Source organism: Caretta caretta, chromosome 18 (assembly GCF_965140235.1).
Source record: "Caretta caretta isolate rCarCar2 chromosome 18, rCarCar1.hap1, whole genome shotgun sequence".
Classification (NCBI taxonomy): Eukaryota; Metazoa; Chordata; order Testudines; family Cheloniidae; genus Caretta; species Caretta caretta.
Genome location: NC_134223.1, coordinates 18,667,765 through 18,691,083, shown reverse-complemented (window position 1 = coordinate 18,691,083; position 23,319 = coordinate 18,667,765). Strand labels below are relative to the sequence as shown.

Sequence of the window (23,319 nt, the reverse complement as noted above, 5' to 3'; positions counted from 1 at the left end):
AACCTTCTTCACAGCACAGTGTATAAAAACTTGCATTATGCCTACAAATCAATTCTTCTCCCTGTTACTCAAAATGCATGTGCAAGCACTCACTTGTGCATAACAGTGTGTACATGTGTGGGCAGCTGTATGCACGTAAACAGGTGCATGTCTACAAATATTGCAAGTGCAATAAAAGGAGGACTTTTGAAAACATCTCTCTGGTGTCCAGACAATGATTAAAGTATAGCAGAGCTCTAATATGCAGGTAGGGATTTCTTTCTTGAGCCTAGGAAATAAATTTGTGTAATCCTGCCAATTTGATACAAACCACTAAAAGCAGATTTTTTTTTATTTATGAAAGATGACGGCGCCTAAGGAAGGGGAAGGAGAATACATTGGCTAATGTTAATGAGCATGTCACTGTGGTGCCAATAATCTACAGCCAAGGACAAACTCATTTACTTTGGATCCCGAAGTTTTAATGAAGACAGACTGTGGATGCAGTTCAGCACAGGGGGACAAAGCCAATTCAGTCCCCAGGTGTTGTCACATTTGCACTCTCCAAAATCTTGCTTTAATGTGAATTTAAGAGAAGTAACTTTTTACAGCAAATATATGAATTTTAGAACATTTTTAATTCAAAGCCCTCTTTACTCTAAAGCGGGCTCAAACTGGCTCAGAAAACAGGTCCACTTCTCAGCAGAAATGGATGCACTTCACTCAAAAAAGCCAAGCCAAGTTTTTAATGCAAATGGTCTGAGCAGTAAAATTCCAACCAGTTTTGAATTTGGCTGGAATTTTCCATGTCCCTCCACCAATCAGCATCCCACAGGTTTGTCGCTACCAAGACAGATTAATACTTCCAATGCTGGTTTTGATACTGCAGCAGGTTTTTAAGTAGACAAAGACAGCGCAAACAGACTATATGCTGCTTCAAACAAAGAAAACAACAATGCTCCTTAAGATATATAAACTCTTAATGAATCGCAGGCCTTTTTCCACAGGTGCAGAGGAGAGCGGAAAACAGAATCAGATAAATGAGGAAGACTGAATAAAAGCAAACTGCAAAATCTCAGAGGAGAAACTGGTAATATGTTTCATAAACTGTGGCATTATTGTTGTTGTTAAGGAAAGTTCCACTTGGGTAAGAGATTTATTTTTAAATTATACACTGCTGCTAGCCAGCAACACCACAAGCTGTCAGATAATACAGAGATAGACAAATGCTGTTCCTGGGCAGCTAAACAGCTAGAAAAATCAGTCTTGTATCATCCATCAGGTTCAGTGTACATGCACTGCTCAGAAGATGCTTTTTTCCTTAATTCCCTTTTCGCCTGTCTGTATCTCTCCCTAGATTAGTACAGTCTAGAGACATGTACAGATGGGTAGGGACAATCATTAATCACTTCCTCTTTGGTGAGTATCACTGAGCTGATTGTTTCTTTGCCATCCTCTTTTGAATGCACTCTTTGGTTGTCATTTTATATGGGCATTTTAACCGGCAATATTTTACTGGCAAGCCAATGGCACTTATCAAATTCAACCCTCCTATCCAGATCATTGGTGTCTGGCTTGCCATATTACATAGAGTTGCCAGGCATCCAGTTTTTGACCGGAATGCCCGGTCGAAAAGGGATCCTGGTGGCTCCAGCCGGCACTGCCAACCAAGCTGTTAAAAGTCCGGTCGGTGGCGTAGCAGGGGAGGGGCTAAGGCAGGCTCCCTGCCTGCTCTAGCTCTGCGCAGCTCCCAGAAGCAGCCGCCAGGTCCCTGAGGCCCGCAGGCGCAGGGAGGCTCCACGCACTGCCCCCACCCCAAGTGGCGGCTCCGCAGCTCCCATTGTCTGGGAACCGTGACCAACGGGAGGTGCAGGGGCGGCACCGGCGTGCATGAGGGCAGTGCACGGAGCCTACCTGGCTACCCATGCGCCTAGGGGCTGCAGGGACCTGGCAGCCACTTCCTGGGAGCCATGGTAAGCACTGCCAGGACTCCACACCTCAAACCCTCTCCCACACCCCAACCCTATGCCCCAACCCGGAGTCCCCTCCCACACCCAAACTCCCTCGCAGAGCCCACACCCCCAGCCGGAACCCTCACCCCCCAACCCCCCGCATCCAGCCCCCTACCCCAGCCTGGAGCCCCCTTCTGCACCCAAACTCCCCTCTAGAGCCCACACCCCCCCAAACCCCTGTCCCAGCCCTAAGCCCCCTCCCACTCCTCTCATCCCCACCCCACCCCAGTCCCACCCAGAGCTGACACCCCCAGCTGGAGCCCTCACACACACACTCCCACATCCAGCCCCCTACCCCAGCCCTGAGTCCTCTCCCAGAGCCTGCACCCCGCACTCTCTCCCAACCCCTCGGTCCCAGCCTGGAGTCCCCACCTGCTCCCCAAACCCATCATCCCTGGCCCCACCCCAGAGCCCATACCCCCAGCAGGAGCCCTCACCTCCCCGCTGTGCCCCAACCCTCTGCCCCAGCCCTGATCCCACTCCTGCACCCTAAACCCCTCATCCCCGGCCCCACCCCAGAGCCCACCCCCACAGCTAGAGCCCTCACCCCCCTCCCGCACTCCAACCCCTACCCCTGCCCAGTGCATGTGAGTGAGGGTGAGGGAGAGGTAGCGACGGAGGGAGAGGGGATGGAGTAAGTGGGGGGGGGGCCTCAGAGAAGGGGCGGGGCAGAGGTGTTCAGTTTTATGCAATTAGAAAGTTGGCAACCTTAATATTACAACACAATTCTGGTCATATTTCCATACCTAAGGGTGTAGCCAGGTTGTATTATAAACCTAATTTAATCCTTGTTGCATAACCACGTTACTGGGCTTGATGGAAGAATCACGAGGCGACATTCTAAGGCATTTTTTTGCAAAAAGGTCAGATTAAATTATCATAATGGTCCCTTCTGGCCTTAGAATTTATGAAAAACTGAACTGGCCTGAAATATTCCAGTTTTACTCTGGAGGCAAAAGGGAGTTTTTCTGGAAAGCCTGGTCAAATTGATTTTGAACTGCAGGTCAATAAAGATTACCCCAATTTGAAATGTAGCTAGTTCAAACCTCTAGTTCAAAAATGACTTGTTAGTACCACTTGAAACTTTCCATATAGTTAAAATCACCTTGAAAACTAGTGTGGTGGCTTTAGCTGAATAAATTAGTTGCAATTAAGCAAAAGTATTAAAATTTAATAATTATTTGCTACGGTTAAAATGCATATGTGTCTGTCTGTCTCAGACATGTACACACACACTTGGATCCAGAGTCATTACTTTCAGGACTGGTAGAAAAATAGTAATTTTCTTGGAAGAAGTTTTAATGAAATTTTCCATTTTTAGGCTTAAACTTTTCAAATTTTGAATTTTTTCCCCATCTCTAAACAACTGTAAAAAATACTTTGCATTTCTATAGCGTCTTCCATCCAATGATCGCCATGTGATCTGATAATTTCTTAAAAGTGAAGCCTCAACTCCACATTACAGATGGAGAACTTGAGGCAAGCAAAACTTTTGATATGGTCTCCCACAGTATTCTTGCAAGCAAGTTAAAGAAGTATTGATTGGATGAATGGACTATAAGGTGGATAGAAAGCTGGCTAGATCATCGGGCTCAAAGGGATCAACGGCTCGATGTCTAGTTGGCAGCTGGTATCAAGAAGAGTGCCCCAGGGATCAGTTCTGGGGCCAGTTTTATTCAACATCTTCATTAATGATCTGGAGGATGGGTTGGATTGCGCTCTCAGCAAGTTCACGGATGACACTAAGCTTGGGGGGAGAGAGACGCTGGAGGGTAGGGATAAAGTCCAGAGTGACTTTAAAACATTGGAGGATTGGGCCAAAAGAAATCTGATGAAGTTCAACAAGGACAAGTGCAGAGTCCTGCGCTTAGGACGGAAGAATCCCATGCACCGCTACAGGCTGGGGACCGACTGGCTAGGCGGCAGTTCTGCAGAAAAGGACCTGGGGATTACAGTGGACGAGAAGCTGGATATGAGTCAACAGTGTGCCCTTGTTGCCAAGAAGGCTAATGGCATTTTGGGATATATAAGTAGGGACATTGCCAGCAGATCGAGGGACGTGATCGTTCCCCTCTATTCGACATTGGTGAGGCCTCACATGGAGTACTGTGTCCAGTTTTGGGCCCCTCACTACAGAAAGGATGTGGACAAATTGGAGAGAGTCCAGCGGAGGCCAACAAAAATGATTAGGGGGCTGGGGCACATGATTTACGAGGAGAGGCTGAGGGAAACTGAGCTTATTTAGTCTGCAGAAGAGAAGCATGAGGGGGAATTTGATAGCAGCTTTCAACTACCTGAAGGGGGGGTTCCAAAGAGGATGGAGCTCGGCTGTCCTCAGTGGTGGCAGATGGCAGAACAAGAAGCAATGGCCTCAAGTTGCAGTGGGGAGGTCTAGGTTGGATATTAGGAAAAACTATTTCACTAAGAGGGTGGTGAAGCACTGGAATGGGTTACCTAGGGAGGTGGTGGAATCTCCATCCTTAGAAGTTTTTAAGGCCCGTCTTGACAAAGCCCTGGCTGGGATGATTTAGTTGGGGTTAGTCCTGCTTTGAGAAGGAGGTTGGACTAGATGACCTCCTGAGGTCTCTTCCAACCCTAATCTTCTATGATTCTAAGTAGCACTGAAAGGATTTGAGTGTCAGTGTCAGAGCCCAGGCAGAGAATCAGGCAAAGTGTCTTTGCTTGAACCATAAGACCATCCTTCCTGCCACGAGTCAGCGGCCTGTATTGCACTGTATCATTTCCTTTTGACATAAATACTGTCTATAAGCCAAAAAAGAATGCTTGCTTGTCAAAATCAGTTAAAAGAAATGAATCCTGCAATGCCAGTTAGCAGAGCTACTACGGCAAGCAGACAAAACATTAGAGCTCGATGTTAGCAAGCAATGGCTGATCTGGTTGCATCAAAAATGGCATTAAAACTGTGTGGAGCTCATATGGTTTTACCACTAAACCATGGCAAGCCAAGTGCAAGGAGTCTGCAAAGAGTCACAAATGAGAGAACTGCTTAGAGTAGTGAGCTGTAAATATAGGGCCAACGTCAGAGCTATTTCAATGTATCTATGCTGAGGACTTCTGTCTCTCCTTTTACCGTCCCCCCTCCACATACTGTAAAGTAACAGACTTCTCTCTTTATGCGTCACCATCTGTAGACTCAACCATAGGAAGTTCGCACCACTTAGGTCTCAATTCAGCCAAGCACTTAAGCACATGTTTAGGTCCCAATAATTTCCCCCGTTACATCCAATTTTATCCATAATAATAAAAAAAAGGAGCGAGGGGGGGAAACTAGTTCCAACAAAGAAAGAACAAATACAAAATGTTCACAGAAATTTGCAGTTTAAATGACTGATGTTTCTCTGACCTTGCCATTTTTATCTGGACCCAGAAGATGAAATCCCTGTCGGGTGTACAAATCAGCTCTCACACCATTTCTGGGCCAGGCGATTCCACCTGAATTCTCCAGGCTGAACATCAGAGATTCAGCCAACTCTGGCAAAAGCCAAGAACAGAATATAAACTTGATGTCTTCCTGGTACCTCCTCCAATATATGAATTAAGATAAGGAGTACTTGTGGCACCTTAGAGACTAACCAATTTATTTGAGCATAAGCTTTTGTGAGCTACAGCTCACTTCTTGGTTAGTCTCTAAGGTGCCACAAGTACTCTTTATCTTTTTGCGAATACAGATTAACACGGCTGCTACTCTGAAATATATGAATTGTAACTCTCTGCCCTATATCTTACTGAGCATGGAAATTACAAAGAACACCCCCGCCCCCTAGTGTTAACTTTATAGCAAGTATTCCCTCTTGCAAATAAGTGACCCTGAAGGTTCTGATGTTACAACCTCCCTTCCCCCTCATGCCCCATGCACATATTACTCATTAAAATTATACATCACTTTAAATAAGAGGCCAAATTTATAACCACTTTGGCATAATTTAATGGGAGATTTTCACAGTAGGAGATAAAACAACGTGTGGCGTGAAGTCTCAGATGATTTTGTAACCAGAACTTACTCCTGCTGGGGGCCCCATACATTTTGTATCCCACATCAGGGAAAGGTATTTAAAACGAGCTGCAGAGGAAAGATTTTCCTAAACTACAAACCGCAAGTAAATTAATTCAACTGCACTATTATTTTCAATTCGCAAGGTCCCCCCTGCTTATTCCAGGCCAGGAGCTGAGACCGTAATGCGTTTATTTGTGCCTGCTCATGCAAACATGAGTCCGTGCTTCTGGCTGCCTCCTTGCATGCATAAACAGATGCACCTGTAAATAGCACAGGTTGTTTTTCGTGAGGCCTGTTGAAAATGTGGCTGGAGCTGAAACCGATAGTTAGAAGCTGCATCAGGAAATGTCAGAAGTATAGCCTCAGCGCACTGCCAGCTAGGGACAGGCCCAAGCAACGGAGTACAAATCCAGCACTGGACGCAAACTAACCCAATATTTCATCCCACAGTTGGGAACAGACTCACCATAGAGCTGGGGCCTAGCTATAAAGTTCCAGTGTAATTCTGGATCCCAATTCCCCTTAGGTTTGGGGATGTTCAGATCAGAGGGTAGTATGGATCCCTCTCTAAGAGTTAGCTGGGACTGGAGGTGCATACACGATGCATAGCACTTAGGGGTCCATCTCTCACTGTGCAGATATAACAATCTGTCACTAATTCAGCATGTCACATTAGCGGCCTCAAGGGGGAGGAGGTGTTCCTCCAATGCAATCACTTTTGGTTTTACTTACTACCCATCTTCAGTTTTCAATATTCTAGGCCAAATTCTGCTATTTAGATACATGCATGCAGCTTCCAGAAAGAAGGGAAGCAGGCTACTTAAGGAGACAGACTGGCCTGTTCCTGTGTGATGAAGAAGGGTCTTCAGTCTGTATTCCTTGGTTGGCAGATGGAAAGGGACTAGCCTGGGACTATGTACACCTGAGAGTTCTCCCAACTCTGACCTTGGATAAGTCACTTCCCTCTGGGCCTCAGTTTCACTATCCATGAAATGAGGATAAAGACAGCGCCTTTGTAAAGTGCTTTGAGGTCTATGGGCCAAAAAAGCTAAGCAACAGCTGGGTACTATTATTATTGTAACATTTACTTTGCTTTGGAAAGTCAGGGTGTGCGTGGGGCGGGTGGGGAAGAACCAGCTTTGGGATCTGATGGAAACTTTGACACTGGCCGAGCTTGGGGATTAGAATCTGAGAGTTCCTGGCTCCCATCCTGATGCTCAATTCACAAGATTACACTGCCTCTAGTAGATGTGGACTGACTGACACTTATTTTAACTCACCTCTGTGTCCCTCTCTGATTTTTACTCTTAATGTTAACAAAAATTAATTGCATCGTTTTTCCATTCTTAGCACATCATCTCACTCACAAAATTAGATTAGGTAGCTCTAAACTAAACTGCATGTTACCTAGGATACATAATGATTTTGGTAAATCAACCTTTGCCTTTTGCAACATGCTCTTCACTTATTACACAGTCTTCACTGCAAAAGGCATACCACTGTTTTTCTTGGGAATATACCTATGGGTCTCTGTAATAGAATATCTTTGTGTGAGGGGAATGCTTTTCCAACAGATCCCCTACTTACTCGAAGCTGACCATACTTCTAGTTCTGCAAACCCCACAGGACTCTGTTCCTCTTGGGATTCACTAACAATAGCCTGCAGGTTGGTTCACAAATGGCTGATAATTAACTCAATCCCTGACAATTCCACCTGACAACGGAACCTCCCATGTGTCTCCCGTCTCTAAATTCTTTGGGTCAAGTCCTGCTGTCTTTATTTTTATTTCAGTCCTGGCTAGAGGCCTCCACCAGGATTCAGGCCCTAGGCGCTGTGCTAACTCACACTAAGACACAGTCAGTGTTTACAATCTAAACAAATTAGACAAAGGCGAAGTAACTTGCCCAGGATCTGGCAAAACAGGGAACAGAACGTGGGGTCTACCAACTCACAGTCTAACACCTTATCCACTAGACTACAGCCTTTACTCTATTTTCATTTGGTCTCTGTTCAGGCAAAATTCTTATTTAAACCAGTGAGTTTTCTCTGAGTAGTGACTAAATAAAGATTTCAGGATTTGGCCCAGGGTGGATTTGATTTAAATCAAATTTTTGCTGTTAACAAGCATGTTACCTCTGGAGACACAAATCCACAGTTTGAGAACTGCAAAACTAAGTATCTCTGTGGAATCTTCTAGACTGAGCACTGAGTCCCATTCGTTAGATAGAAAGATTAACCTAAATAACCTATACAGAAGCCTGTGGAACCCCATAAGATTGGGTCCCTAATCTGTGAACTATTGGAACTCATTTACAAAACTTTTCTTAAACATTACATGAATATATTGTCTCTTACTATAGAATTAGAATTTATAATCCCTATTCCATAATGAGATATCTTTGAGCTACAATGTATCTATCTTTAGATAAGTTTTTTCCTCAAAACCATTTTATCAAAAAAATCCGATTTAAATTTTAAAAATCTGCTTTTTTTTCTTTTTTTTTAAAAAATCATTGATTTTTATCCATTCTGATGTGGCCTTATGATTCTATAGTGTCCATTGACTACACATTAGCAACACAATAGGCTGGTTGCAGCTAAATTGAAACACCCTGGAGAAACCTTACCAATAAAGAGATGCGCCATCTAATTCTAAGCAAGTACTCTCCCGGCTACCCACGTCACTAGCACAATCCTAGCATTAGTTCAAATCTCACTCCTGACGCAGAGAGAGTTCACAATGATCCAACTCCAATTAACATTGTGTTCAGAGAGCTGATGTCAATTCAAACAGCCTTTCATTCATTGTAGTCGCCTTAACGCAGCCCTGAATGCGAAAACCTGCTATGCGGGTCGTATGGCCCACGTGGACAAGCAGTGCGCTATCTTCTCATAGCCAAGGCAGTCTTACCAGTGCCTCTCTCTCCTCTGGTGCATGGTAACCCAAAGTGGATGGGGATTGCATGTCTGTGCATAGCAATCTTTCATCATACCCACAGGGCAAAGTAGGCCCAGATGTGTCAGAGCATATTTTAGAAATAGAGGATTACTGAATTTACCACATCCGTCTTAATGTTGACTTTGCTAATAATGCTACTTTGTTGAGGACATGTAGCTATTAACAAGAAAACTGATTAGTAGCAGCCCCTTATCCATGTTCCATCATTTTTACTTACTAATATGTCTGATCAACCAGTTAGTCATGACCCACACAGAAAAGGGGCATTTCCCTCCCTTAGGACATAACAGCTCTAACAAGCAGTTGCTCTCTTTATCGACAAAAGGGTGTGGGGGGGGGATCACAGAGAACACAGAGTTTCAAGCACCCCCTGAAAGCAATGAATCAAGATGCAGTAGCAGACTGTAGGCATCTGGTGATACTCTGGTTATCATCAATGGAGCTACGCTGATTTATATCAGTGAGAAAGCTAACCTTCTTCCTCTTTTCCTTCAACCCTTTCTTGCACATATGCTCACCTAACTGATCCAAACGAAGCTTCATATTTCAGAGTATAAACTAATTAATCAACACAGAGTTCTAGAAGTCATCCCACCTCATCATGTGCCAAATGGAACAACTGGCCTGTTTCACTGTGAGAGGATTTTTTGCCTTCCTCCAAAGAATTAGGCAACAGCCCAACACCAACATTATCACTGCAATGAGGATTGCTTTGCTTTGCACTTATTGTGATGTGAAGGCTGAAATCAGTGATGGGTGCAGTAGGATGGTGACAGCTAGACAACAGTCAGTCTTAGCCACAAAAGCGATTTAGGAATTAAGAAGAACAGAACAGACTCTAGAGGGTGCAAGTAAGGTCACGAGCAGGGCTGCAGAAGGATTCCTCTGTAGAAGGCCAGCTTTTGTTTGGGATCAAGCCCGCTTTCCCTGGAATGCTGCAAGAGCGGCACTGTGACAATAAAGATGCTGTTGGCTCCTTGCAGCTATTTTTCATAGCATCCCTTCACAGCCTTTATCCCTCACCCCCCTTATCAAAACACATGTACATACAGCCATCTGTAATATTTCTACGTGTAAAAGGCACTTATTGTTTGAGAGGCCCCAAAAATATAATCTATCCTAAAAATAAAAATATCCTTGTCATAAATATAAAAGGAAGGGTAAAACACCTTTAAATCCCTCCTGGCCAGAGGAAAAACCCTTTCACCTGTAAAGGGTTAAGAAGCTAAGATAACCTCACTGGCACGTGACCCAAATGACAAATGAGGAGACAAGATACTTTCAAAGCTGGAGAGGGGGGGGAACAAAGGGTTCTCTCTGTCTGTGTGATGCTTTTGCCGGGAACAGAAAAGGAATGGAGTCTTAGAATTTAGTAAGTAATCTAGCTAGATATGCGTTAGATTCTGTTTTGTTTAAATGGCTGATAAAATAAGCTGTGCTGAATGGAATGTATATTCCTGTTTTTGTGTCTTTTTGTAACTTAAGGTTTTGCCTAGAGGGATTCTCTATGTTTTGAATCTGATTACCCCTGTAAGGTATTTACCATCCTGATTTTACAGAGGTGATTCTTTTACTTTTTTTCTTCAATTAAAGTTCTTTTAAGAACCTGATTGCTTTTTCATTGTTCTTAAGATCCAAGGGTTTGCGTCTGTGCTCACCTATGCAAATTGGTGAGGATTTTTATCAAGCCTTCCCCAGGAAAGGGGGTGTAGGGTTTGGGAAGGATTTTGCGGGGAAAGTCGTTTCCAAGCAGGCTCTTTCGCTGTTATATATTTGTTAGACGCTTGGTGGTGGCAGCAATAAAGTCCAAGGGCAAAAGGTAAAATAGTTTGTACCTTGGGGAAGTTTTAACCTAAACTGGTAAAAATAAGCTTAGGGGGTTTTCATGCAGGTCCCCACATCTGTACCCTAGAGTTCAGAGTGGGGAGGGAACCATGACAATCCTCTTGCAAGGTAGTTTATATAAGGCAGCAGCAAGCAGAATAGCTCTTCTTAATCCTGTGCTACTGGGAGCATGTGGAATGGACTAGATGATCTAATGCATCTTTTTCATCTCTAAATTTCTGTGATTCCATTATCTCCTTTTCAAATCCCTCGCAAACCCAATTTACAAGAGAGACAAAGAAAGCAATCGCTGTCAATGTGGTTTGCAAATAAGAGAGAGGTCTGTAACATCATAGAACTTAATTTGAATAGACTATAAAAATGGACAGAACTCCTAAAGTGAATAAATAATAATAATCAGATCTGTCAGCGGCTGTGCAGCCCTGATTCAAAACCATTTTATTTCAGAAGCTAAAAGCTATTATAGATCTCAGATGAAACAGGATTTTCTGGACAGACATAGAATGCTGTGTGTTCTAACATCAAAGAAATTGACATTAGATTTTTTTAAAGATTAATACAATTTTCTGGACTCCATTAAGGCCGTACTCAGTAGGTGCAACAAACAGCACTTTATGCTTGTAACATATACCTAAACTTTGAAAATCTAGAACAACTAATAGCAATATGACAGATATTTGCATTAGGAAGCAATGCTAGACCCCTGAAATTTATTAGATAATAATCTCAACTCTACCTTGATACTATATAGGGTCACTTTTGTAGGCTGCAGCCACTGGGAAAGATAATTACATCTGCTCCAGCCGGCATGGAAAGGACATTCCATCCAGCGGAAGGCAGTGACAGAGCATATTATACAGATACTTTGCACATCTCAAAGGGTCTCAAAGAAGAAAGCTGAAAACCCTCCTATAAGTGAGAATTATCCCAGTTTGTATATTAGGTAACTGAGCCATGCTGAGGTCATAGGACCTGCTTAAACAAAGTCGGTGGCAGAGATAGGATTAGATCCCAGCAGTCTCAACTTCTAGTCCCCTGTTCTGCCCTGGAATCTTCACAAAACTAGGAGTCAGGAGGTCCTGCAGTCTAATCCTGGCCCTACCTCTGACTCATTCTTTAGCCTTGGACAGGCACCTCCCCCTTCTGTGCCTCAGTTTCACCATCTATAAAATGGAGATACTACTATTTACCCAGCTACCTCATGACAATGTTGTAAAAGACTGAGTAGTTAGTTAGGCCCCAATCTTGCAAACACCTAAGTGCGTGCATACCTTTCCTCATGAAAGGAGTACCATTGAAGTTAATGGGACTGCTCACATCAGCGCTTGGGGTCCCAGCTGCCAGCCGCTGTGCTCAGGGACTCTGCCGTCCACCGCCAGCCCCCACAGCCAACTGCCATGACCAGGGACTCCGCTGCCCATTGCCAGCCCCAGTGGCCCGCCACCACGGCCAGGGTCTCTGCCGCCTGCCCCTGCCGCTGCGCCCGGGGCAGCAGTCAGAGTCCTGGGCTCTGTGGGGCAGCAGAGTTTAATCGTTAACCGAAACCAATAAGACTGATGCTAATCGGTTAACCAGTTAAAGTTTTACATCCCTAGCCTAAACTTTGTGCTGGAGTAGCCCCCTACATGGGAGCAAATTTCACTAGGCATCCATAACCCTGCAAGGTCTGCTTTTAGAGAAGTCTTTCTTTTGACTTCTATGAACTTTGGATCAGACAGACAGTATTCATAGAATCATAGAATATCAGGGTTGGAAGGGACCTCAGGAGGTCATCTAGTCCAATCCCCTGCTCAAAGCAGGACCAATCCCCAATTAAATCATCCCAGCCAGGGCTTTGTCAAGCCTGACCTTCAAAACTTCTAAGGAAGGAGATTCTACCACGTCCCTAGGTAACGCATTCCAGTGTTTCACCACCCTCCTAGTGAAAAAGTTTTTCCTAATATCCAACCTAAACCTCCCCCACTGCAACTTGAGACCATTACTCCTTGTCCTGTCGTCTTCTACCACTGAGAATAGTCTAGAACCATCCTCTCTGGAACCACCTCTCAGGTCGTTGAAAGCAGCTATCAAATCCCCCCTCATTCTTCTCTTCTGCAGGCTAAACAATCACAGTTCCCTCAGCCTCTCCTCATAAGTCATGTGTTCCAGACCCCTAATCATTTTTGTTGCCCTTCGCTGGACTCTCTCCAATTTATCCACATCCTTCTTGTAGTGTGGGGCCCAAAACTGGACACACTACTCCAGATGAGGCCTCACCAATGTCGAATAGAGGGGGACGATCACGTCCCTCGATCTGCTCGCTATGCCCCTACTTATACATCCCAAAATGCCACTGGCCTTCTTGGCAACAAGGGCACACTGCTGACTCATATCCAGCTTCTCGTCCACTGTCACCCCTAGGTCCTTTTCCGCAGAACACAGAATGCATCAAACAATAAATTGATATACCTTATGGAAATAGCCTATGGAATTAAGGCCCCAGTTCATCAGCGCATTTAAGCAATACTTCAGTCCATCCCGGTTCAGCAAAGCACTTAAGCACAAGCTTAATTCAGACACGTGCTTAAGAGCTTTGGTAATTTGCCATGAAACAAATACAATTCTAGCAGACATTTAATGGGGTTCCAGAAAAATAAACAAACTTTCTATGGAAAGTAATCCAGCGTAGAGAGAGTTGAACAGAGAATTACATCAATGTTTGTATCTATAACTATATTGCTATGAGACAGTCTAAAATATCCCATAGAAGAATTACTATTCTTTATTGAATTCTACAGGATTTTTTCAAAAGGGACTACACTTAGGCTAGGATCCTGCAAGTACTTCCTCTATTTAAACCACTGGGGCTCTGCATGGATGCAGGGATCTGCCCACATGGAACAACTTGCAGGATCAGGGCCTGAATCTTATTGTGGCCACTGAATTATAATTACATCTTACCTTCCAGAGATGGGGACAAAATGCCTGAGGAGAGACCAGGAAGACAAAGTGTGCATGTCTTCACATGTTAACTCAGAACTGTAATTGCTACTGCAGGAAATTTTGAAACAGTTAATTTCCTCTCACTCTTCAGATGATTACTTTGAAAAAGTAAAAAGCATTGCTGGAATAAGCTGGGGTTCTTTTTTGTGGCCAGATGATTATCTTGCATTACATGGAACAAATTACACAACAGCTTACTAAATGGTGCAGAATATCTCACTAGTTACTTCTCCCTGTGAACCCAAGAAGCATGTTTAGATGGACTAGCTCTACTGGGGAAAAAAACCCACTTAGGTAACTAGAGACAAGAACTGGCACAGCTGCCATCCCTTATGGATCTATCTTTCCACTGACGTGCTGTAACCAGTGAAGTGGGTTTCACTCCCATCAATATTAGTAGGAGCAACACATGTAGGTCCAGACCCTCAGCTTGTGTAAAAAGGGTGAAGCTACACTGGTTTATACCAAATGGGGATTTGACCCATCAGGTGAAATTCATCCCTGTGCAAGACCAGGACAAGACCTAGGCACAACTTAAACCCTACTTTAAGTGCTTAAGCAGTGCACATGCCAATGCACAGGGGTGAATTTCATCTCATGGGCTAGATTCAATCAAATGCAGCCTAGCTTTAAGAGGTGCAACTCCCATGGGAGCCAAATTCAGTGCTCCTCTTGTGCATCAAGCAACCTGCCCCATCTCCTTCAAATCCCTTCTTACAACACCCATGAGCCCACAAAGACTTTCAACAATGGCCACTGGACAATTCCTCTGCTCTCTCAACAGCTGATGTTTTAAATTGTCTGTAGCATGAGAAACTCTTTAGGGACCATTTCTTCCTGCAAACACCCTGACAGCACTCAACAAACAGCAGCAACAGTGAGCGATCATCATTCTTAGGGTAAATATGTAAGCTCTCAACTCAGATGTTGAAACACTTTAGGGTTAAGGGGCCTGAACATCAGCGGGTATAAATTCGGATTGCTCCACTGACTTAACAGGAAGATTTTCCAAAACACCTAAGGAATGCAGGAGCATAAGTCCCAATCTTCAATTGATGCTCCTAAATAACATAGCAGCTTTTGAAAGTCTTCCCCTAAGTCACTGATTTACACCAGTCAAGGATCTTACTCGGAACCTTTGGCTTTTAAAAAGTAATCATTGGGTTTCACTTGCTCTTCATACTGTCCTCACACCTGAATGATGAGGGGATGATTATCGAAACTCCCTCACAAGTTTCCACCATCCAGTGTTCCCTCTGGAACTTACTCATTAAAAATTAGAGAAGAAGAAAATTATTTAAGTGAATTCAGCGCTGATGGCTGAAAGATGCAAAGGTGAAAGATGAAAGGTAGCCATGGAAGTTGCATTAGCACAAGCCATAAAAAGGGACATTTAATTCTATATAAGGCAATGGTGGGCAACCTACGTCCCTGTGGCCCGCGCGGCTTCCCGCAGCTCCCATTGGCCAGGAGCTGTGGGCAGTCATGCAAATGTAAACAAAGTGTGTGGCGGCCCGTCAGCGGATTGCCCTGACGGGCCGCGTGCGGCCTGCGGGTTGTAGGTTTCCCAACACTGATATAAGGTCACACAATTTTTGACATTTCTTTCTTATTAGTATCAACTGCTCTTACCACAAGAAGGGAAACAAACGAACAAGGGCAAAAACCACAGTGATCTTTTGCCCTCCCAAAAGTTTCAGCAGACTTGCAAACAGACACAGCACGTGTGCTGTTCCCCTTCTCAGGAGACTGTGAGGGAGCCCGAGGCACACATTTTTACTGCTGACAGTTTGCATGGGGCTAAACCCTGAGTTCTTTATACATTTTTTCACGGACTTTAGGAATACAGAAATTGCCAGACTGGATCTAGCCAACTATCCTGCATGACAGTGGCCAGCATCAGAGGAAGTTTCAGAGGAAGGTGTAAGAACCACACAGTAGCAGATGTGAGGGCAGCTAATCCATATAAGACGTCCAGTCCCTTTTTGAATCTTGCTAAGTTCTTCGCCTCCATGATTTTCAGGCGTTCCATGGTCTAATTACACGTTGTGTAAAAAGATATTTCTCTTATCTGTACTGAATTTGCCCCCTTTTAATTTCATTTACTGTCTCCTTGTTTTTGTGGTATGAGACAGGGAAAACAGAATCTTTTGAGCTACCTTATCTATTCCATTCATTATTTTATCATGTTCCCTTTCACTCGTCTCTTTTCTATAGTAAACAATCCCAGGCTTTCCAATGGCTCAAAACTAAGCCAATTTCCATTAGTCCCATGAGTCAATGGGAGTTTAGCAATCAGTAAATAAGTGAGCTAAGATTTGGCCCATGGTAGATTGAAAGTTAATGCTCCTCTTGAAACAATGACTAGGACTGGCCTCATTTCTTCCTCTCCCATGAGGGCCCCAACAGATCAGAGTGCACAAGACCCAGAAAAGCAGAAACCCCTGAACATGGAGAAAAAACACTGAACTGTGAGCTAAAGGATGGAAAGAATTTGCAAAACCAGCTACTCAGCCTTGCTGTTGAACTGGAACTACACATTGCTCTGGTCTCTGGGCCTAAAGAACAGTCAGTGCATTAACTCACTGCCTCAGGTCCCCAGTTCACATCCTATGTTCACACACAGGCTTTGCAGGCTGTTTGTTTTAACAATTTTGTATTTTCCACAGTTAAATGTAATGCAGTCGTATGGATGCTAACCCACAGATACAGCCTGGCTGAGCATACACATACCTAGACATACTTTTTTCTAAGACAGGCTTCTGTGCTACTTCCCAGTACAGGAGAGGGAAGAGCGAACAACAATTACATTAATCATCCATGTCTTTAAAAAAGATTGAACTCCTGCTAGTTATTCATTTGCTAAGCTACCTTTTCAAGGCCAGTCAGATCTGTTAGGACAACATACCATTTGGTAGCATTCAGAATTTTCAGTGTTTCCCATCTTATCCCTTTTAGTTGTATCAAGTTTGCTCAAAGGAGAAGTTGTTCACCCATTTTATGTATAATTGACAAGTCCCCGAGATCGCTAACATAACTCATTCTGGCGCCAGCATGCTATTTGCATGAAACATCAAATTTTTTCCCAAAACTTCATACACATCGAGAGAATCCCATACCACACACACACACACAACGAATTGCATCAACTGTTCCTACATTTACTGACCATTTTAAATTTAACCATTTTAAGGGGATGCCCAGTAGTTTCTAATGAATATTTTTTCCTGGACAAGCCAATGATTTAGGTGTCTAATAGAATTCAACACACCCTCGTTGGACAATTCCATCATTTTCTATGCGTATACCATCTGAAGTCGCTGTCCCAACCTGGAATGGAGCTATGCCATCTAAGGATCTAGCCCATTGACTTGATCAACAGGTTTCATCCCTGTAATCTGATTTCAAGTGCTATCTGATGTGGGGGACTGGCAATTTTTTTTTCCAATATGCGTGCAGACCGGCAGCCGATGGCTCGCAGACCGCCACCAGTCCACGGACCACCACTTTGAGTAGCACTGATCTAGAGTACACGTGTTTGGTCAGTTTCCTGTTACTTGCCCTGAACAAGAAATGATGCACATTCCACTGAACTTCTAATGGTGACCTCAAAGGACTGTTTTGACTTGGCCTTAAATTCCCTCTCTCTCATGTGGGGAGAAATCAACTTTCTACCTGTAATTAACTCTCTTGCCAGCTTCATTTTTACATATAATATTAATTGCTTTCAGCCTACATCAGCAAATTAGCAAAGAGAACGAGTCACCAAGTTGCCCACTGTCCAATGAGGATGTTCCATTTAATTAACTTATTTGTCAGGGGCATCACTGTTAACCAGGCTTCAGCGGCAGATGAACGTGCATGGTGAGAGATTCAGATGGTGAACCTTAGCAGGGGCTGTTCAGCTTTTCCCTCAGAAGACTGTTAGCCTCTATCAGTCAGATTGACGCTTCAGGCCAAACTGTCACAGTAGGTGAAAGGGAGGGTGAACAACGTGTTGCCATTGCCTGCTACAACCTGCATTTGGATGCACAAACCAGATATTTAGATGCCTATGTGTACAGTTGTTGGGATTTGTATTTGAAAGTGCTTATTTGCATGTGCAAATGCACTGATTTTGTGGCCGCATCAGATGGGATTTGAATTCTTGTGTCTGGAATAATAGGTGCATGTGTGTGTGTGTGCACACATTCTGTGGGCACGTGTGCATTTCTACAGGCACACCCACTGTCCCACTTTGGGTTTATACTGAACCATTTAGCAAATCAGGGGCCAAATTGCCCCATCTGGTCCAGCTGTCGATGTAAGTCACCTCATTCCCATAAAGACCCATTTCTGTTGCAAAAGCATATCCCTCCTAAGAGATGGTGGATCACAGCTGGTTTGATGGCCTCCTTGCCCCACACAGTCCAGTGCTGTTTGAAGACTGGTAAGTATAAAGGGTACTTTTATTCTGCCTTCCCAACTTCCCTGTGAAATTGGGCCCATGCCACTTTTTAGTGCCAGGCTTCCCAATTTTGGCACATTAGGGAATGACATCAAATATGGATTGTCATTATAAGACCCCCAACAAGCTGGAGTGCCCAGTTTGTGATGTTGGTTAACACTGTGTTAAAGCCCTGGTGACCACAGTTCAGTTTCCCATTTATTCAAGTGGATCTCAAAAACATTAAGACAGTCTATTGGGGCCTAAATGTGATTGCCTACATAAAGAGATTATTAGGCCTAGCATGACTCGGGAAGCATTTGAAAGCTTCATTTACTGCTACATGAATCTCTCTTTACTACCACAATAATCTTATGGTACTATGTACCACAAATTCATAACACAATTATCCCACAGATTCTATGGGATGCACTTATGAACACAGACAAAGTAAGCAGCTCTTTTATGCAAAGCAACATATATAAACACAGCTCCAATTTCAATCTCCTTAAATGATAGCCAGTAACACAGGCATTGAGGATGAGTTATAGACTAGGGTCGAACACAACACACTGCAGGCTGGGTTTTAATCCTGTCTGTAACACAGACACAATGTGCAATTTTGGGCAAATGACTCAACCTTTCCATCTAATAGTTACCATGAGGTTTCTGTGCACTGTGCCAACATAAAGATCAAGGCTAAGTAAACCAATACCACTACAGACAGCGATCCTCCCAGCTCTCCCAAGGTAAGCTGTGCTGGCTTCGGTCAGTACTTGGGCAGGGGACCTCAAAGGAATGAAGAGATGCTATGGGAAGTGGCGCTAATGACTTTGCAAGGGGACATTCTTCCCTCCAAATTAGAATTGGGCCAGAATAGTACTATGAAAAATTGCGTTGCTAAGGTGTCATCATAAGGACAGCTTGTCAAACAAAGTCCTTTCAACTCATGGTCATTAAAGATCCCGTGCATCTCTTAGTAAGCATTGGGGGTTAACCCCAGGCGTCTGGGCAAGTTCCAGTGCAGATACATTTTGCCACACCAAGTGACTGTTGTTTTAACTGGATTCTGCATCCTTTTTCAGTTCAGTTGAACAGTTATGTGGTGTTGCTGCAATCTTAGAGATGATAATGATGCATACTAAATCCTAGAACAGACATCTATCAAACAGCTGCTGTAAGACGTGATCCCTCTATACCCCTTACTTACCTGAGGCAGGGATCAGAGGTTTTATTCGTTTAGTGCTTTGAGATGCTCAGGTGAAAGGTGCTGGAAAGAGCATATTTTAATTTACCCAGCTTTACACCAGTAGAGGCATGGAAAAGGGCAACAGGCTTGTCCAAAGTCTGTGTGTGAGTGAGACAGACAGACAGACACAGACTGACTGACTGGTCTGTTGTGTTGTATACGCTACTAAGACTGATCACAAAAGCCTTTCAGAACATTTACTGTTCAGTGAAACTTAAGAGGCGAGATTCTCTGTTGAGTCCTGGGCTATGCCACTGGTTCATGGTCTCCTAGGGACCATGTACCAGCCCAGGATTGCTGGAGCAGATGACATTCTGGCCACTCTGCCTTCATGTCTCAACACATCCCTCTGCACTGTCTGAGTGGTGCAAAGGGAGTGGGACAGATCAGAGAATCCGCCCCAATCGTTTGTAAGCCAACCACAGTACAATGCCCTAGTGCAGTGGTTCTCAACCTGGGGTACGTGTACCCCTGGGGGTACTCAGAGGTCTTCCAGGGGGTACTTAATTCATCTAGATATTGGCCTAGTTTTACAACAGGCTATGTAAAAAGCACCAGCAAAGTCAGTACAAACTAAAATTCCATAGACAATTATTTGTTTGTACTGCTCTGTATACTATACACTAAAATGTAAGTAAATATTTATATTCCAATTGATTTATTTTATAATTCTATGGTAAAAATGAGAAAGTCAGCAATTTGTCAGTAATAGTGACATGTTTGTATTTTTATGTCTGATTTTGTAAGTTTTTAAGTGAGGTGAAGCTTGGGGATACACAAGACAAATCAGACTCTTGAAAGGGGTGCAGTAGTTTGGAAAGGTTGAGAGCCACTGCCGTAGTACAGCCCATAATCAAGAAAACTAGATGCCCCATGTAAGACCACAGCTTCCAAACGAAAAACCACAAGAAAAGAAGTTTTAAATACCCAACAACAATAAAATCAGGAGCTATTCAGCTTTCACTTACCTACTGCGATGATGTTTGCAGACAGGAAGTGGTGACACTTTTCATTATCAAGTGATGGTTCTTCTGGATGCAGCAGGTCCCCTAGCATGGCCTTTGGATATGCCAGAGCCATTGTAGCCTCTCAAAGCTGCCCCTTCAGAACGTCCACTCCAAGCCACGCAGCGTGTTATTTCAATTCTCAGACTGGAAAATGGAAAATGTCATATTGGCACAAAAGATTCAGTTCCAGTGATAAAAAGAATCTTCAGGGAATCAGGGGCTTTCTCCTGCCATTTAGAGGATAGTCCCAGGTTCCTATAGAATTCATGCAGAGTCTCCTCTCTGGAATTCCAAGCTCGCCTTGCCAGGTCCAGAAGACTGTCCTGTCTCAGTCTGATTGACACCTACAATACAAGATGGAGGACAGATGTTCAGGTACTGCTGCTAAAGAGAAGTTACCACACTCTTCTGCCTTGATGTAGTGAATCCCTTGGCCTTTGCATTCCAGGTGGTCAGAGTGACAGGAGCTGGAATTCAGCATCTCCTCCCAGTACGTACTGCGTGTTACACACCTAGTGAAGACATTTTTTTTTCCAAATAGTTGAAATAACCTCATCTATTCTATCATGAAGAGCAAAGCTTATAATAGCACCATGCTGGATTATCCACAATGGACCAAACTCTGCTCCTGCTTACACACATTGGGCAGATTGTGATCTCATTTATGCTAGTATAAAGCCAAAGTAACTCCCATGATTCACAGGTGGGAGTGAGAGCAGAGCCGCACAGAGGACTCTGGTATTTCATTCAATTCATTTAATTTAAGAGCGCTGGAGTAGAAGCGGGGAGAGATCAGTTCTGCCAGCTACAGGTTCTCTAGACACTATCAGATGTATCTTGCTGTAGTTACAGTTTATCACATATATTTCAAATGCAACCCTGTTTCAGGAGAAATCAGAGAATACACCACGTCCCTAATGGACACAAATAGCTGGGAGCAGCGTCTGTTAGGATGTTTGTTTGCTCATCCACCCCTCCTCTTAGCTTCCATATCTTCATTTCCCTTTTCTCTTACCTGCTGTCACCTCATCTCCATACCTGCATCCCCACCCCACCCCCCGCCCTTCCAGCCAGGCATCCTTCTCGCATGGGCTGCAGGAAAGGCAACTTTCTGCTCCGCACAAATCTCCCTGGGCCTCCTTCCTCTCAAAGAAATTAGAGCCGACTCTGACGCAATGATCAGAAAAGGCTGTGGGAGAAAACTCTGCGATTCTTGTATTAACACTGTAACCATTTGACTCCATGCTTTTAATTACAAGTTAAGCCCTGGAACGTTGTCCGGACAGGTTTTGCTGTAATAACAGAGATCTAGTCTGAAGTGAACTTCTAGACAGAGATGGCAATGAGGCATCACTACAGAATTTGTAAGAGGCGAGGGGGGAATATTAAGGTGTTTTGCTTGTAGCAAAACAAAAATCTAGTTCAAAGGTGTCCCTTTTACAGCAAGTGCCAGTCAAAGTGAGAGGGGCCTTCCACGTTTGCTCCCTCATCCAACTACAGCAGGAAACAGTTTCCTCTCCATACTGCAACACTGCAAGCCTTTTCTCCCCCAGTCTGTCTTGCCCCAGGTACCCTGGAGGAAGGAACGCCTCAGCCAGCAAACTAATCCTTAGACAGTGAGTTGAATGCACAGTTCCTTCACATACGGGACGTCAGGGCTTAGCAATATTTATGCAGTGGAAAATGTTAATGCCACTGAAACCACAGCATTTTTACACCCACATGGGAGAGGATCTCACCAGAGACAAGGGCATCCTTCAGGAGTGGGGTTGCTTCACTCAGGAGGGTCTCAGCACCAGGGAACCTTGACTGCAGAGGAGAGACCCCTATACATTGGCATGAGTGTGTGCAAGCACAACGCGGGCTCTACGAGGTGTCAGGAGTACCATTGTCCCCCCGATAATCCCAGCAATCTCCTTCCATCAGCACATCACCCCCTGCTTATCCCAAGCCAGGACTTGCAGCGACCCCGTGTGGTGACGTTCAGTAGCACAGACTGCCGTCAGCCTGGGACCTTGAAAGGCTGAAAGAGCCACAAAGTCTGTCTGCATCCAGGAGCCTTGCTCAGGAGAATTGTTATACAGCCATTATATTCAATACAATCACTCCTGACCCTTCTCCATCATAAGACACATCTTAGCCACACCCACACCTTCCCAACCCAGCAGTGTCCTTATATTTATATTGCAGGCGCTCTCCCCACCCCGTCAGCCATTCCCCTTCCATGGGCCAGGGAAAAGGAGGCAGGACTCTGATCAGACTCTTCTGCATCATCCCCCCTCCCAAAAGTCGGCTCTCACTGGGGTGTGATGCTCCTCTGTTTGGACTGAGCTGGCAACGTCGGAACCATCTGATTCAGTTCCAGTGGACCTAGCTAAAAGCCTTTAAATATTTATTATCTATCTAGATGTTCCATCAAGGCTGCAGCCGTTCCTTTCTCAGTGCCTGCACTAGGACTGCCTTAATACCATGTGGGTGAAGGAGGAGTCCAGACAGCATCCACCCCGGAGATAACTTGTGAGAGCCCATTGCTGAGGGATGCATCCGATGAAGTGAGCTGTAGCTCACAAAAGCTTATGCTCAAATAAATTGGTTAGTTTCTAAGGTGCCACTAGTACTCCTTTTCTTTTTGCAAATATAGACTAACACGGCTGCTACTCCGAAACCTGTCATTGCTGAGGGAGTTGCTATTGAGCTGTACGCTACCCAGGTGCACAGTGACCCAAAGCTGTCTGTAAGCTCTTTGGGGTATGGGCCATCTTTTTGGTGCGTGTTTGCACAGTATTTAGCATAATCGGGTCTTGGTCCCCGATGGCTGCCTCTAAACACTACTGCAATACCAAA

General features: G+C 44.3%; 1 protein-coding gene across 1 annotated transcript in view; it reads right to left on the bottom strand.

Annotated features, from left to right (window-relative positions):
• Window positions 1–23,319, bottom strand: part of PLCH2 (phospholipase C eta 2) — a 316,564-nt gene that overhangs the window by 262,912 nt on the left and 30,333 nt on the right. The window contains exon 2 of the mRNA XM_048824566.2: window positions 20,437–20,819. Coding sequence (XP_048680523.2) covers window positions 20,437–20,548 — 112 coding nt within the window. The 5' untranslated portion in view covers window positions 20,549–20,819. The remainder of the gene's footprint in view (window positions 1–20,436; window positions 20,820–23,319) is intronic.